The sequence below is a fragment of the Sinohyriopsis cumingii genome, chromosome 9 (assembly GCF_028554795.1).
Source record: "Sinohyriopsis cumingii isolate HCF-2022 chromosome 9, ASM2855479v2, whole genome shotgun sequence".
Lineage (NCBI taxonomy): Eukaryota > Metazoa > Mollusca > Bivalvia > Unionida > Unionidae > Sinohyriopsis > Sinohyriopsis cumingii.
The window spans coordinates 96,215,913-96,234,244 of NC_142969.1; the positions used below are offsets into that span (position 1 = coordinate 96,215,913).

General features: G+C 36.2%; 1 protein-coding gene across 1 annotated transcript in view; it reads right to left on the reverse strand.

The window, feature by feature from the left end:
- LOC149792283 (uncharacterized) overlaps positions 1 to 17,893 on the reverse strand; it is a 51,414-nt gene extending 33,521 nt beyond the window's left edge. Inside the window, exons 1-5 of the mRNA XM_089969552.1 lie at positions 17,743 to 17,893; positions 14,589 to 14,847; positions 10,050 to 10,109; positions 4,764 to 4,971; positions 3,666 to 3,773 (exon numbers count right to left, since the gene is read on the reverse strand). Coding sequence (XP_089825678.1) covers positions 3,666 to 3,773; positions 4,764 to 4,971; positions 10,050 to 10,109; positions 14,589 to 14,847; positions 17,743 to 17,893 — 786 coding nt within the window. The remainder of the gene's footprint in view (positions 1 to 3,665; positions 3,774 to 4,763; positions 4,972 to 10,049; positions 10,110 to 14,588; positions 14,848 to 17,742) is intronic.
- Between the last annotated feature and the right edge of the window lie 439 nt (positions 17,894 to 18,332).

The following is an 18,332-nucleotide window of genomic DNA, read 5'->3' on the forward strand; positions in this document are numbered from 1 at the left end:
AAAAATCACTTTGACATCGAGAAAACCGGGGGGGGCCAGCGGTGTGTTAGGGAACTGGGCTTTCTAATGACTGAATCCTCATTTTACAATCACGTCAATAATTATTTTTAATAATGTGCTTTTCCTAATGAAGTTGTTCATTTTTCTGTTTAAATAACATTTTTTTCTCTCAAAATATCCAACATATAAAAGATTGTTCCAACTGGTTTGAACAACCATCATGTGTACACGAAAAATCTGTGTATTACATCACTGCTTTTTGTTTTCTTGATGAGTCTGGTTCCCGTACTAGTATTTAATGGTATCTTGCCAAATTGGTAGTCCACAATTTGGGAACTAGTCTAACTGTTGATACACCACCAAACAAGGTTCCTTTTTTTTTATAAACACGCAACATTTCTTTTGTGACATGTCTACGTCAAAATTCAATTTTTTGTTGTTCAAGTAGTACACCTCTCCTTCGATAACTCCTGCACAACGGGGTCCACAAACATAAACCGCACTATAAGTGAGGCGCAAGTTACCAAAGGACCTCCAAAAATTGAAAAAAGATCGCTTTGACATCGAGAAAACCGAGGGGGGGGGGGCCTTATGGAACTGGGCTTTCTAATGACTGAATCCTCATTTTACAATCACGTCGATAATCATTTTTAATAAAGCACTTTTTCTAATGAAGTTGTTCATTATTCTGTTTAAATAACATTTTTTTCTCTCAAAATATCCAACATATGAAAGATCATTCCAACTGGTTTGAACAACCATCACGTGTACACGTGTATTACGTTACTGCATTTTGTTTTCTTGATGAGTCTGGTTCCCGTACTGGTATTTAATGGTATCTTGCCAAATCAGTAGTCCACAATTTGGGAACTAGACTAACTGTTGATACACCACCAAACAAGATTCCTTTTTTTTTTCAAAAACATGGGACATTTATTTGGTGACACATCTACGTCGAAACTCATTTTTTTTTTATTGTTCAATTAGTACACTGTCAATGTCATGATTTCATTGAAAGTAATAATGAAACTTCTTATCATCCCTGAGGATATCTCTAAATGCCAGTTCAAGAATTCTCTGAAACTTGCTTGCCCACGATGATCCGTATCTGTGAAACCAAGCTCTTTATTTTTCTAAGTATTTTTCATTTTGCTTTGCAGCCTTGTTATCTTTGATCACAGTTATGAAAGAGTCAGTTAATTTAAGGTAGTTTCTGTTACATACACAGTAACATTTATTACAGTGGTTGATTGATCAAATGAAGTGAGTTCACCCAACATACGACCGAGGCTGCTAGATTTTAAGTTAGTCCGATTTTTGTGCCTTTTAACTTTTCTTTTATTCCACCTCCTTTTTTATTCAAAAGACATAATTAACGTGACAATATAAAGGAGGCCAGCTTTCAATTCAGTGCAACAATACAACAAATACTTCCGTTAGTCAGTTATCAAAGCACAGTTGGCACTTAATTAGGTTCTCAGAGAAACGCTCGCAGACATAGCTGTTACCATAGATTGACGCAATTTACGTTTAATTACAAGACGACACATTGCACTTATGACGATTACACTTAAAAAGAACTAAAAGATGGAACTAGAACACAAATTTCAATTGATAAAAAAATTATTTAATTTGTATTTATTTATTAAAGTACTGCCTCCAATCGGTAAAGTGACATTTTCATTGATCGAAATTTCGTTACATATCATTATTTGCGGTGTACTAGGAATGTCATTTGGAAAGAAAATGTAACAAATTGTATTAGTTATTTTTAAATTTGATGTTTTAAAGTGTTAATTAAAATTTCCAGGTCCTATGTACCGTTTTCAATGATAAAATAAGCGATACATCAAAGTTTCCATTACCAAATTTTGATCGTGATTTTCTTCAAGTTAAACAAATAGGGATACATTTTTGAGGTATTTTCGGGTTTAAAAAATGAGATCCACGCCTGACACCTCATTAAAAGCAGGTTCGCAAGTTATCAGGGCGTGAGTTATCGAGGGAGTGGTGTATTGTTATCATTTATTCTTTTTTTTCATCATGAGTATTAAAGAATAAAATATTTCCACAAACTCTATTATGTAGTGTAGGCTTCCATACTGAAGCATGTATCACAGATGTCCGATAACACACAACACGTTCATTAACATGAACAGTGAGAAACAAATCGTGTTTGGTTGTGCTCAAAGTTTTGAATGTGTTATCCAACTGAAAACTGGATCCACCAAAATCACAAATGAGAGAAATAATCCATCGATATTTTGAAGACAACTGTCATACACGCATGAGACAGTGTTAGGTGCAAAATAACCAAGAATGAATTATATCCAGGTCAACTATAGGACAGTATCTTGCAAATAAAAAACATTATTGGCAATACATTCCCTCGATTGCAAGTGTCAATCTTTTAGCTAGCACGGGTACAAAAGTATCATTAATGCAAGTTGCTGTGTAAACTAATTACTGCAGACATCAAGATCCATTTGTATTATAATTACAGATGCCAGAGACACTGAAGCCCAGGTAGTGAATAAACACAACTGGCAGCAAGCAGCAAACTCATGCTTTAAACTCACCCACAGGACATCAAAGAAAAAGGTTATTTTTATTACAAAGCAAGTCGACCTCGGAAGCTGACTTTGGACACTTTGAAGCCAGTTTTTCTTTTTTTTAAAGGATATCAATACAATGTTTATTTTATTGCAAAGCAAGCAAATCTCGGAAGCTGACTTTGAATTCTTTTAAATGTGCCGATTTTTATAAAGAAAATTTGCATATTTTTGGGGGGAATATGCAAAAATGGCCAAGATATGGAAGCTAACATTGGTTCCTTTCAATGGTATTCACAAGACTTGTGAAAATAAATTGAAACAATGAAACAATTTTTAAAGTGACACAATATAGTGTTTCATGCATGAATATCAATGACCCAGTGCTGCCCAGAAGATCTGGAGAAAATAAAATCATTTGATGAATTCATGAAGGCAAGAAGAGAAGTAGATGATTCTACAGACAAAATGATCATCAACACTGATGAAATTCTAGTGTACTTTGATCTCATTCCTGGACAGACTGATTATAAAATTGGGGTCAAAAGTGTGAGAATTAGCATGACTGGTGCAGATTTGAAAATTCTGATTTTAGTCCTTGGAGTTTCTGCTTCAGGTGATGCATTGCCTCTAATGATAATTTTTCACAGTATGAGAAATCTTAAAAGAATATTCATGCGCCGAATGAAACAATTGTACATGTGCAGGAGAAAAGTTGCGTTGATGAGATTATTCAGCAGTGTATTAAACAGTTTTATCTCAAGTACAGTTTTATATTTTTTAAAATAAAATTTCACTTGGAGTGTATTTTCTAACAAGTAATTTCCAAATGACTTAAAAGGTGTCCCACAACTTATGACTCGAAAAAATAATGTGTCCCAAAACATACAGTAAACAAAATAATTACATTCAAAATTAATTTATGGTGTCCCAACAAATATGATGTCCCAACATATGTGGTAAATATGGTGTGCTTTACCTCCAAATCTTGCATCTGAATTCTTCTTTTGAATATCTTGTCATTAGGAAATGATAATATATTCAAGTTCTGACTATACTGCTATTATCTATATTCAAATCTATACTTGGTTGCTATATATATTAAGTACTCACCATGTCCATTGTTTTGGCATCCATTTTATCTTCAATACTTAGCATGTTGACAACACTTAGAGGAATCATGGAATCTCTTGCTATTTTGCTCCTCATATCAAGTGCTCCCTTTGTATTGAATTAAGAAAATAAGTGATCAAAATATACAATAATATTTTAAAATAATAATTGATTTTCTAATCATTATTAGACAGGGTTATTGTTCTGATTAATAAACTACCATGAATGGACAAAACATTCTGATACGTCAATTTATGACTGTAACAGCATTCTGAGAGTGAAATTTAAACATAGGGCTCATGAACAAGTCAAAAGAGTTGATAAATTACTAAAATTGATGTAGTTTCAATTATGCATTCAAAATTCAAGTTTTTGCACTATTCAAGTCCATTAGCAAAATGGTCACATTATTCTGCTGATGTAAACATCCTATTCTTTATACACTGAACACGTGAAAATATAGCTAAGGAAAGAGTCCAGTATTACTATTTTCTCATTCCTATACTGATGATTGACTATCTTCTTTCCACTTCTCTTTTCTGAATATAAATTTAAAAAATATCTATCCTTAGGCATTGGTGTGGTTATTTTAATCCCACCAACAGGATTGAAATCTATATACAGTAGGCATAGGCAGCTTCCTCCAAGGCATGGGTTGGACAAGTGATATTTAAAGCCACACCCTATGATGTAAATTGACAGATAAAACCAGACCATTGCCAGATCACTCATGGGTGGTATTGTGCCCACCAGTTACATCCATACAATTTTGATGAAGTTACTGCTGTTGACAGCGTCACGGTCAAACAATGTTACCAATTTCTGTCTCTTTCTGCTAATGTAGGTCATAGTGTCATTACATCCATACTCATTTATAAGACAAGTCCAAATGCAAACAACACTGACCCTGATCTGCTGTCACACAATGTGCCAGCAAAACAGGGTCTACATTATTTGTTCTACTGCTTACTCTTAACAAACTGCACAGACCTTGATCTACCAGTGTTTTATGTGATGGTAGATCTGGATCTGTGCAGTCTGCATTTGAGATTGATTTATGAATATAAATGGTAGACACTTATTACAAAGACATTCTACCTTGATGATTAGGACTTCATCCATGGTAAGCTGGTCCGAGTGTTGAAAATGTCCATCCTGACCCGCTTTATCACTGTGAAGATCTACCAAAACCTTCAGCTCAGCACGGCGATAAAATGTTGCATGATCTTTTCCAAGTATGCAGTCCAGTATTTTGGACATTGGCCAGACAATGATGATCAGCAAGCCCATCATTAGGTAAACAAACCTTTTACAAGAAAAATGTATGGACTCAAAGACAACGTCTTCAGAAAACCATTTATAATTACTTAAACATTCACGTCTACACAGGTAAAAGTATTAACATTGAAATTAGTCTGATAATAACAAAGAGCACTAAATTATGAAATTATGAATGAAGATACACAAGTATGCATAAATGGAGCTCTAACAAAAAACAAATGGTGCCCACACCTTTGTAAAAACTCTGAAATATGAATTTTACTGAGAAAGCAACTGTTCCTAAATGGGGCACAAAAGAACTTTTGAAGACCTTTTAAATTCAGAATGTTTTCAATTTCAGTGTTGTACCTAGGATCCCAAGAACTGGGGACACTGTGTCCCTATGTCCAATAAATATAGGGGACACACAAAATTTATAAGGAACAAAGGAATACACAAGAAAATATGTGATGGTGTAGTAAGTTGGCCATTGTCAGTGTTACACTTAGTATCATGAGGGCATGGCATATTGTGTCAACATGTTATCCAAATATGGACAACACACCACATTCGAGAACGACTATAAAACACTAAAAACATGCTGATGTACTAGTAGTAGTAAAAATAAGATGAAGATAAACCTGTTCTAACAGCCACCACCATAATTTCTGTCAACTCTCATGCCAGAAGAAAAATCTCCCAAATTTTGTGGTCATTCCACACCTACCTACTTTTCTCATAATACCTCCTGATTTTTTGCAGAGAACTCCCAATTATTACATTATGTCTGTTGATTTTAATTTTTCTGAAAAAATCCAACTACAGCATCTCCATTCCCACCAACAAAACTTTGACCAGTAAACATCTGAGACCCCTGTACGTAGTCTGCATATATAAACCTTAATTGCCTTGATTAAATTAAAACAAGGAATGAAGAAACTATACAATGCAGTATATGTGCCCCCAAAGAACTAATTCAGAATAAATATTTTATTTAGTAAACAGTGTTACACGCCTTATGAGCTGACCCTAAGGAAATAAGGTGGGATAAAAAAAACGGGGGTAAAACAGTTGCCATATGTATGGTACAGCAGATTTGAACTGTTAAAATGAAGTCACAGGCAGTGTAAGTAACAAAATAAGTCATGGTTTATTTGCCAATCAATTGCTGGTGCTTACATACACACACTGTCGAACATGGTTTCTTTGAAGTATGTCAGAGGAGCAGTCCTTTTCACACAATATATGCAATGATAAGGATTAACTATTAATTAGTCACAATGGCTTTTTTGCTTCTTTACGTAATAAATCTAATCTTTAGCTACAGTGCAGTTTAGGTACAGCTGACCAAAATAAGAAAAGGGGGCATGTCCTGGGGGAAAATAAGGCACATACCACTGACAATAGCACATAGGGGTGAGGTGAGGGCACTACCCCCCCCCCCATTTCACACTGAAACATGTTAAGGCCTACATCCGTAAAATGTAATGGCTGACCACTACATGTTTGCCTCTCTTTATACCCACCTGAAAGGTTTCTGCGGGCACACCTAGTGCACCCTTCTGAGAATTTCATGCTTATTGGACCCAGAAGATCAGTCAATATTTATTGAAACCAGCACTTAAAAAATGCAGCATAAATACCTCCCAATTTTAGGTCCCAATTTATTTTTTTAGTCTATCTCCCTACTTGGCTTTTAAAAAGTTAACAGGTGTGCCACCACTGTACATGTCAGACTAGCACCTCTGTGAGACAGTCACACTTATGCAGGCACTATATGTAATTTGACTCTTATATACAGGTTTTATAGTTACTTTATTTATTCTGGTTATTTATCATCTTAACTTCATTACCTGTACTTCACTAACATATCTTTTCTATAGATGTTTAGAATATTCAAGTTTTAAAAAGTGCTATCAAAGCCCATTAAAAACAACATGTTCACATGTCTGGCTTAAAAGGATGTCTACATATCAAGTTTAATAACAACATGTTCACATGTCTGATTAACCAGAAAAGAGATTTAAAATGAAATTTTCCATTTTCCGATCAAGCTATGTCATCTAGGTCCTCATCCATCTATACTAATGTTTTATATATAGAAACACTTTATCTATGCTCAATTTAATTTTTATTTTCCATTAAATACTAAATATTCATTAAATGCTAAATAATTAATTCATTCTTTAAATGCTAAATAATTAATTCATTCATTAAATGATAAATAATTCATTCTTTAAATGCTAAATAATTCATTCATTCATTTAAATGCTAAATGATGTATTCATGCAAGTTTCTTCTTTCAAAAATTAATCTGCATTTACTCTGAAACAACTAGGCTAGGAAAGGCATGAGTATTTTAACTGCTAAATCTATGGTTTGAATTTAAAAAGAATCTCAATCTGAAAATATTTTTGATTCATTATGGTGAAACTGGTGAACAGTAGCTCCAGTATACTACCAGAAGTCAACATGCAGTTTTTTAATTACATGTATTCATAAAATGCATATATACCATGAAATTGTTGCATGTGGGGTTTAGGGGTTTATCTTTTTTATTTTTTATCTGGGGTAGAGGGAGATAAGGTATTACAATGTGCTGGAGGTCCATCATCCAGGGTGAGGGGTGACAAAGGAATACAGTGTGCTGGAGATCCATCATCTGAGGTGGAGGGAGACAAAGGACTACAGTGTGCTGGAGGTCCATCATCTGGGGTGGAGGTAGATAAAATATTACAATGTGCCAGAAGTCCATCATCCAGGGTGGGGGGAGACAAAGGACTACAGTGTGCTGGAGGTCCATCATCCAGGGTGGGGGGTGACAAAGGACTACAATGTGCTGGAGATCCATCATCTGGGGTGGAGGTAGATAAAATATTACAATGTGCCAGAAGTCCATCATCCAGGGTGGGGGGAGACAAAAGACTACAGTGTGCTGGAGGTCCATCATCCAGGGTGGGGGGAGACAAAGGACTACAGTGTGCTGGAGGTCCATCATCCAGGGTGGGGGGAGACAAAGGACTACAGTGTGCTGGAGGTCCATCATCCAGGGTGGGGGGAGACAAAGGACTACAGTGTGCTGGAGGTCCATCATCCAGGGTGAGGGGAGACAAAGGACTACAGTGTGCTGGAGGTCCATCATCCAGGGTGAGGGGTGACAAAGGAATACAGTGTGCTGGAGGTCCATCATCTGGGGTGGAGGTAGATAAAATATTACAATGTGCCAGAAGTCCATCATCCAGGGTGGGGGGAGACAAAGGACTACAGTGTGCTGGAGGTCCATCATCCAGGGTGGGGGGTGACAAAGGACTACAATGTGCTGGAGATCCATCATCTGGGGTGGAGGTAGATAAAGTATTACAATGTGCTGGAGGTCCATCATCCAGGGTGGAGGGAGATAAAGTATTACAGTATGCTGGAGGTCCATCATCCATGGTGGGGGGAGACAAAAGACTACAATGTGCTGGAAATCCATCATCTGGGGTGGAGGTAGATAAAGTATTACAATGTGCTGGAGGTCCATCATCCAGGGTGGGGGGAGACAAAGGACTACAGTGTGCTGGAGGTCCATCATCCAGGGTGGGGGGAGACAAAGGACTACAGTGTGCTGGAGGTCCATCATCCAGGGTGAGGGGAGACAAAGGACTACAGTGTGCTGGAGGTCCATCATCTGGGTGGGGGAGACAAAGGACTACAGTGTGCTGGAGGTCCATCATCCAGGGTGGGTGGGGGGTGACAAAGGACTACAATGTGCTGAGATCCATCATCTGGGGTGGAAGGAGATAAAGTATTACAGTGTGCTGGAGGTGCATCATCTGGGGTGGAAGGAGATAAAGTATTACAATGTGCTGGAGGTCCATCATCCAGGGTGGTGGGAGACAAATGACTACAGTGTGCTGGAGATCCATCATCTCGGGTGGAAGGAGATAAATTGAAAATTGCCAACAGCCTTTAATGTCAATTCCAGCAAACAGTGCTGCAGTAACCTGTATAAGTGCTTAATCAGTGGCTAAACTAGATAAGTCAGATCATAAGCTAGGTCAGTGTCACATGGGCATACATATGAAATTAAATGTGTTGTTTCTTAAAAAGTTTTGTTTTCCTGATGTTATTTCATTGAAAGTCCTTCTATCGTAGGTTTAAGGAAATTATTAAAAATATGTGAACATTATGCATTTGAGATTGATATCATCTATAATACACACAAATCAGTATTCATGGTCTTTTAGTCAACTTCTTTCAAAATACCATCTCCTCCCTCAGTACTTTTTAACGGCCATACTCTTGTATGTGACAGTATATATGTAGGTCATATTTTAAAATCCAATCAGTCAGATTATGAAGTTATTATGAGACATTACTGATATCTGCATACTAAAACAGCATGCTTTTACATAAATTTAGAAACTGTTCTTTGAATATCAAAATTAGATTATTTTAATTTTCTTGATGCACTAGTCATTAGTTATAATAAAGGTCTTCATTTTCGATTAAGCCTTCCAAGATGGAACAGTGCATATACCATGTTTGTTGCTGTTGTTGTTGTTTTAGGATTTAACACCATTTTTCAGCACATGATAGGCTATACATGGCGGCCAGTATTAATGGTGGAGGAAGAACCCGGGAAAATCCCAGAAAGAACCACCGACCCACGATACCATGTTTGTAAACTATAATGTATCCAATTTCAAAGTAATGAGAAAGTATGTGTTTTCATTGATGACAAGAATATCTGATAGTAAGAACTGTATCTAGAGGGCTTTGTGGAACTAAGATATTCATTTTGTTTCTCAGATTATAGATAGATGGAACAAATTACTCTTTAAGTGTCTTACATAATTTTATTATTTTCAATGCTGGACACAGTCTGTAGTTGTAGATAGGTCTGTATATTTGTAAATAAGATACCTATGATCTTTTGTGTTTAAAATACTTTTATATATTTTAATTTAGACGTATGGACTATGCGATCTGAAACTAAGAATTCTTATCCTCTTATATAGTCAAATATAAGCCAAAATCTATGATCATTCCAGTGATGCCTGGTTATTTCCACTGTATATTTTGTATGCTTGTGTTTAATTTATGCATTCACTGTTGCGTTTTAAACAGTATGTGACTCACGGTGACAAAAGTGCTCCAATTTCAAGTCCGAATCTTGTACAGACTGCTTGAGGAATAACTCTAAAAATGAGAGTAAAAAATACAGAATTAAGTTTCAGAATGACAATTTACACAAGAATATACAAGTTAAAATACGTACAATAACTGAAGCTATAATGTATCTCACATCCATTAAAATCAACAATGTTTAAGAAGTGTTCATAAGAAGCAAACTGATACACCAATACTGTGGATATATCAAAGTCTGATTCACCTTTGGCATATCATTAACATATCATTATTTTCCATCCTCTCTAAATCTTGAAATGAAATTCAATTATTTCTCATTAATAAATCAAGAAAATAAAAAATATCCAGTCATTATTTAACTTACTTTCTACTTAAACTGACAAGATAATTTGATCAAAATCCTTTCCATTTTCCCTAGTTACTCTCTTTCCTGCCATAAAGCAAAGAAACAAATACAATGAAATATATGGACTGGAAGAAAAATGTGGGGGGGGGGTCATTTCAGGAGGGGGTAAAATGAATTTGAATTATGTAATTTTTACCTGCTACTATTACACTTTGTTTCCTTATCTGAGAGCCACAGAACTCAGTCCATGCTAGTTATTCCCTCCTCTAATTAGTATTAGAGGGCCAAAAATTTAAAAGAACATGATCCAAGGCAGATTCCTTGGTCACTGCCAACATGAAATAGCTATCTCTTTTGACCTGGATGTAGACTACAGGATATCGGGGGGGAGGGGGGGGTCTCTGCAACTGTTTCACAGCAGCAGGTAAGTATTACACAATTAAAAATTAATTTTACCCTGTGAGAACCACCACATTAGCTACTACTACTACTACTGCTTTGCTAAATTTAGCAGTTGGGAGGGAGACTGATGGCCTCAACAAATTTGGTATAGAAAACTACCTTACTAATACCATTACAGTAGGAGTGTTCACTACTGTAAGCTGGTTTGGGCCATGCTGTTCATTCATTATAATCCCAACAACAAAATCCCTTCACTCAGATGTGCCACAGACTGAGGGTAAAATAAGATAGTGTGAGACTCCCATAAGGTGGCTCTCATAATATCATTCAAAGAGGAGTGATTCAAAGAGGCCCAAGATCTAGCAATAGCCCCAACTTCATTGGCTTTAATCCTCATGAGAGAAAGGTCCTTCCCAGTGAGGGACTCATAAGCTCTCTTGATGGTGAGCCCAATCCAACTGGAAATGGTAGCTGCTGAAATATCAGAGGAAACCTTAACAGCTAATAATTAACAGACATGCCCAACTCTTCTTTCTCCCTTTTCTCAAAGCTAAATATAACTGTAAGGAACTACTTGGGCAAAAGAGCCTGTCTTGAGCATCTCAGCATAGTGGGGTTTTCAACAGGAAGTGCAGCTACTGAATGTATCTTCTTACCCAGAAACCCAGGCTAGCAAAGAAGAGAGATCGAATCAAAGAGTGTTGAACTGTAAAATTCTCTATAATACTGAATAGATATGAAGCTTGTTCTTCTCCTCATGGATGCTAAAGAGAGCAAGAAAAATCTTAACTTTATCGTTCTCGTAATGATCAAATGTTCTGTGACATTTTAAAAATGAAAATAAGATCTGAAACTATATGTTATTCTATTAAGAAAACAAAAGAGAAATGGGAAACTCTGGAAAATTCAGAGAAAAAAAGCAGAATTAGTGAAATCTAGGAAAAAATACATAGAAGGTGTTATGTTAAAATTTAAAGCTAGATGGCATGAATTTGGGGAAAAAAGCACAAAGTACTTTTTAAATCTTGAAAAAAGAAACTATTTCAATAAGACAATAAAGGAATTTATTTTAGATGATGGGATAAATATATCTGACCAAACAGATCATTTAGAAGCTCAAAAACAGTTCTAAAGTACAAAAGTACAATTGTTCAGCTTGATGATGAGGCTACTCAAGAAAGTCAAAATAGATTTTTTAATCACAATATTAAACGTAGTCAAGAGGAAAGAGAATTGAGGGTCTGCTTACAATTAATGAATCTCCTAAGTTTTACCGCCAAATTATGAGTGGCTTCCTTTGAGTAACCCTATACTGCTCAGCAAGACTAAATTTTCACTGGCTAGTTAGAAGTTATAGTTCAGATTGATATTGTTATCAAACCCTCTATTTCAATTCCGATTGGGGGTCACTGTGGCCCAATCCAATCAAACTTAGTGGATAATGTCCTTCTCGCTGTCTGTCCACATGGGGATGGATGTAGAACATACCCTGGTCCCTCCTGGTTCCTCTAATCTTAGAACAAAGCTTTAACACATAGGTGGGAAGTTGCGCTATCTAATGCCTGTGCCGATTCAAGATGCTGGTACTTCTCTCTGGTCAGGTAACCTTGCATAAGAGATTAACTCTAGTCTAGCATGTGGCAATGTTGAGACATATCAAACCATGGCTTGTAATAATACCTTTGTTTATACATGACTTACAAATGGGGGCATAGCAAACGTGACAATACAAGTATTTAATAAAAATATAAGTAGTGAGGAGTGGCCTGAGATTTATAATTGAGCGAAATGCTGTACCAAGGATATGAAGTTGATCTCTTTTAACTTTAAATTAATCCATAGAATAATCGCCAGACAACAAATGTACTTTCTGTAAGAGTAAAAATGAAAGTATGGAGCATCTCTTCTATGACTGCAATATTACTTCACAGTTTTGGTACCATTTCATTGAACTTTTTGCACCATTTTGCCTAAATATTGTACATGAGACGCTACATCCGACAGCCATATCAGATTGGAGAGACGCTACATCCGACAGCCATATCAGATTGGAGAGACGCTACATCCGACAGCCATATCAGATTGGAGAGACGCTACATCCAACAGCCATATCAGACTGGAGAGACGCTACATCCGACAGCCATATCAGACTGGAGAGACGCTACATCCCACAGCCATATCAGATTGGAGAGACACTACATCCGACAGCCATATCAGATTGGAGAGAATCTTTCTGTCCTCAGGAGCGAAATGTTTAGGACACAACTCTGGGGAAAGGAGGGAGTGAACTTCATTCACCATGTATGTATCAAACATATAAAACTTCTCTTTATAAACCTGATCAAATATGCGGGAAGGGACTGGGGACCTAAATGCAGGGGATAGGGCCAATGTCACTGGTTCTTTAGAGAACTCGTTTGAGTCAACCATGATGGAAATAACATCAATGTCCTGAGCCTGCTCCAAAAGTAGGACAGGACTGTTCCTCCTGGTATGTCCTTCTGACTAGAAAGATGTCAAAACAGGGCTGCTCTCATCCAAAGTCACACAATGACAGAGATTGGACTAACTTACAAGGGACCACCCAGGTGAATCTTGCAGGTGAATGGTGCCCCCCACCCCCTCCATTTTCTTGGCCCAAGTCAGAGGGTTCATTGCCTGTCATATCTGCCAGACCTTGAGAATTGGGGAGGAATATACATGGTGCCATGGGGTGATATCTTCACATCCCGTAGTTACTAATGATAGGGAAAAGTGAGTATTGAAAGTGCAGAAAGTCACCTTCAACTTTGAACTTCTGTTTCTGTATATTTTCATATTAGATGGCAAAAACTTTAAAAGAAATAATACTAAAACTTACCTAAAAATAAAATTTTTTAAATGCTTCTTATTTTTCTTCAACACACTAAACATAATTATTTTAATAAAAAGGCAACCATGATGATTGGTTATAGACAGAAATCTGCCTCCTTAGTAGAAGTCCTGTGTTTATACATTTACAGAATATTATTTCATCAGAACTGGATCTAGCTATGCCACTAAAATGAAAACAATTTTGGCTTGGTACAAAAATTCAAGTTTACACTAGTTTGCACAATATCCATGATCCATGTGTGAACTTTCAAAGGGAAATTCCATAGGTAACAGTGTAATGTCTGACATTTATAATCATCAAATTAGCAGCAAAATTGATGGGAAGTTTTGACTCTTTACTTCCGACTTTCCCTTTGCTGGCATAAAAGTCAATGTGAATACTGAAACAAAAGGGTCCAGGGGGAATGACATGAAATTAAGGCAAGGTGAACTTCACTTTTGGGGCATGTTTAGGTAAAATGACAGACATAAAAGAGACTATTTTCACTTAATTGTCTCTTAGCATGTACCTTGAATGCGCTCAGGCATAGCTCAAAATTTACCATAAAATTTACCTGTCTTTGCTACTGTCATACTGTGGTTATGCTAATATAGACACGTCAAGAAACATTTTTCCATGCTTTAAGTATACATGCAGAAAACAATGGAAAACCAATCTCTGAATTTCTGAGAACCAATCCCCAAATAAGCCATGACAGTATTAGGTAAAATGATGACTTTGTGGTCTAGACCAATTAAGAATCTGTGATCTACGTTAACTATGAAAGTGCATATATAGTTACTGAAAATAAATTACAAAATATTTTCTTTTGATTTTCATAGAAACATGAACATTTACTTTATTTGCCACAGTTACATTAAAATTAGCACTAAACACTGACTAAGGTAAATCAATTAACACTGCATACTCTCCAAAAATCAACACAGCTGTAATGGACACAAGAATAGCTGTCACGGGATCTGATATTTTATCCAAACAGATTGGCATAGCTTCAACAGCACCAGCATTGACAAGCAGCAAGGTTACAAGCAGTGCGTGATGCTTCTGGACAAGTGGAAGAATCTTAGCTGCATATTTTCTTTCTTTTGATGCTCCAGCATCTTTCAAGACTTTCAATGTTGTTATGTCAAGGGAAAACAGACCTGTTGTCAACCCAGACATTAGACCTGCAAATTAAATAAAGCTTGGTATTTAATATTTTGTCATGGGTAAACAGAACTGATGTCAAACCAGACATTAGAACTGTAAATTAAATAAAGATTTTTACTTCATATCATGTCATGGAAAAACAGACCTGTTGTCAAACCCGATATCAGACCTACAATAAAATTTTGCATCTTGCTTCACATAATGGTTACAAAACAAGTTGAAGTTTCATTTAATAAGTTGTCAGAATTCTTAAGCATGCTAAACAATAGAAGAATATTTTAAAAGTTGTGTTAATTTGTTCTCAGATGCAATCATCAATATGAAAGATTGGACAACTGTCAGAATTCTGATGTGTTAGGCATATGAAATTTTACATATGACATCATATTAATAAATGCAATTTTCAAAAGATTTGTTTAAATAAAAATTCCACCTTTCGTATGATAAATATGATCTCAGAATCCAATTTCTGTGTTTTGTATCACTCTGGCCCTTTTCTGCATTAGCTTTACATCTCAATTGAAACAATTACCTTAAGTGCTTTAAAACAACTGGATACGTTCTCACAGGAAAACCAGGAAAGACTGCAAGTTGTTAATGTAGTGTCTTGTGTGTGCTACATTTGTTTTTAAATTTTAGAAAAATATATGTTTTAACCAAATGAGAGAAATGTTTTGGGGTAATTATTTTACACAAAGCAATGATTTGTAAGAAGGATGTAGTGCATCAAATATCCTTAAGTAGATCACAATATTTCTAACATCAAACTTTTTGTCTAATTGGATCTGATTTCATCAAACAGTTCAACCAACTGCTGTAATCATAAATTGGATCTGATTTCATCAAACACTTCAATCAACTGTTATAACTGGCTTAAGACATAAGGCAACTGCCACAAAACCAGAAGTATTCCATGTTTGTGACATAAGATGGCTAGACCAAAGTATTCCATGTTTGAGACATAAAATGCTGAGACACAAGTATTCCATGTCTGTGACAAAAGATGGCAAGACAGAAGCATTCCATGATTCTGATATAAAATGCTGAAACATAAGTATTCCATGCTTGTGACATAAGATGGCAAGACAGAAGTATTCCACGTTTTTTTCAATAAGATGGCGAGACAGACGTATTCCATGTTTGTGATATATAATGCTGAGACATATATCTTAAAGGGGATAAATCTATGTAGAAACAATTAAAAATGACTGTCAACACAAAAAAATTAACTATAATTTTGCAAAATAGTTTATCATGTTTACTGCACTCTTAATCTTAACACAGGCCCGTAATTTGTGAAAGCTGAGTTTGCCAAATTAGTTTCAGCTGGAGTTTCTTCTCCCTACCAGTAGTTAGTTTAGTTGTGCTGTATGTGCAGCACTTTAGCTTTTGATTATCTGTTTACAGCTAGCTCTCAGTAGCTTTCAGTTCCTATGCATTGCTGTCACGTTTTCCTGAATATGCTACCAGTTTCTCTTACTTGCTATATCCTTTGATACATCTGATATGCTTCTCGTGCATTTTCCACTATGTGCTCTTTGCATATATACACACTGTGCTGGCTAAACAAGAATCCTTGTACTTGTCTTATCTAAACTCCTCGACTTCACTTCTGTCAACCCCATTTGCTTCCTTTTGACCACTGCTATAGCAATACAATGTTAAGTTTTAGTGTAAAGCATCTGAGAGGATTTCAAGCATAATTTTTTGTCACATCATTGAATCCACACATCACTGACTGAATAAATTAAATGCATGTATGTAGGCTGTAGAACATGTCAATACCATATTTTGTTATTAACTTTATTTTTTTTTTTAGGTTGATACAAGATGTTTTTACAGCTGGGAAATATTTAAGAGCATACCATATCTGATATAATGTGTTTGAGCCAAATCCCATACAGTTCTTTGACTTCTTTTGCATGAATAGAACCAGTGCAGCTTTTGTATTTCCGAAATAATTTGTGGCAGAAGGTCTACTTGCTTTCTTGGCATTTTATATCTTGATTTCAATGTTTCAAAAGAAAAACTGACACTGTAAAACTGTATTACTCTGTTGGGGAAGCTGAGATTTCTACAGATATTTTACCAGATGACTTGATCAGTACGTGGAGTCATCTGTGGTTTACCATTTCAATCAGCATCATCTCAAACTCTGCTATGGTAATCATTATATCTTTGATTACCACGGAGTACAGCTTGGCAAGTGACAAGTATTTCCAAATGGAGACACATTCAAGTTATTTTCCCTGTACTACTGCTACAATGATTACTATTTTACATGGCTCTGACAACAACTCCTATGGTAGCTAACACAGTAGCAATTCTTGTCACAACCACATCAATGGTTGCTAGTGTGGCCAGTCCACAATAGCATCCATGACAATATAGACATCTGTATTGTATCCAATGACAACACATTTTGTATTCTTGGTTACTTCATCTTACAACTGTTATCCAGATTCTATTCTTATTCAGTAACTTTAAGGTTCCATCAGAGAATTTTGTCATTGTAGTTTTCTATCCAGCGTTTCTACTTGTAATTATTAAAACGGTCAGTATATTGCATGGTGTGTTTGTGTGTATGTGTTACTTAACAAAAGCGTCCCTGTGACATCCGTGCAATTTATGATGTACACTACGCTGTACCGTCGTACACTGAGCTGTACCGTCTATAAAGCCTAACAGGGTTTTTGACATTGCACGTGACGTTGACGAGTGTATTTTCCGAATTACAAAAGTTTTTGCGTACGAAATTTAAATATTTAAGGTGTGAATTTGGATTAAGTAATTCTCAGCTAAATTATATTTGTTATAATTTAATACTTTCGATGATTAAAGGTTTACTACGATAGTATCGTCGGTAATGGACCGGTTGCCGGATCATATCAACTTCGAGATCAATAACCTGCCTGCTGCAAGAACCAAGGTCATATAGACGCCTAAGTAGACCCAAAACCATGTATCCCTATAAGTCAATCGCTCTTCGCGCTTTTGAAAGAGTTCTCCATCACATATAATAGTGTCCTCCCCATGATATGTACAGTTACGGGTACCATTCATTGTTCTTTTCACTAAGATAACACTGATCGGGCACGCTTCATTCACTTTCTTTGGGAGAATTTGGTTGGAACTCTAGTTGTATCCGGGTAGTTGTTCCAGTTATTCTCCCGGCAGTAAACTTAGCCAGATATTTCTGGACATTGCTTTCACGAACCAATTTGTACCCAATATATTTCATTCTTTTTTTCTTATAGATATTTTGTATTATACACGTTTTGAAACCCACCCCTCCGATCCGATATTTCCTTCCAAAGTTGTATTACATGGACATTTCATACCCACCTTGGGTGGTGGGTGGGGGTGGTTGACATTACTTGTTGCAGTGTCATAAAGCAAGAAAAAGTGGAGATCTCCTTGTTGGTCTAATACCTTGTATAATTCGTACTCAAAAGAGGCCTAGCTAGTACTAAAAACAAATCTTACTCGAGACATTTCATAC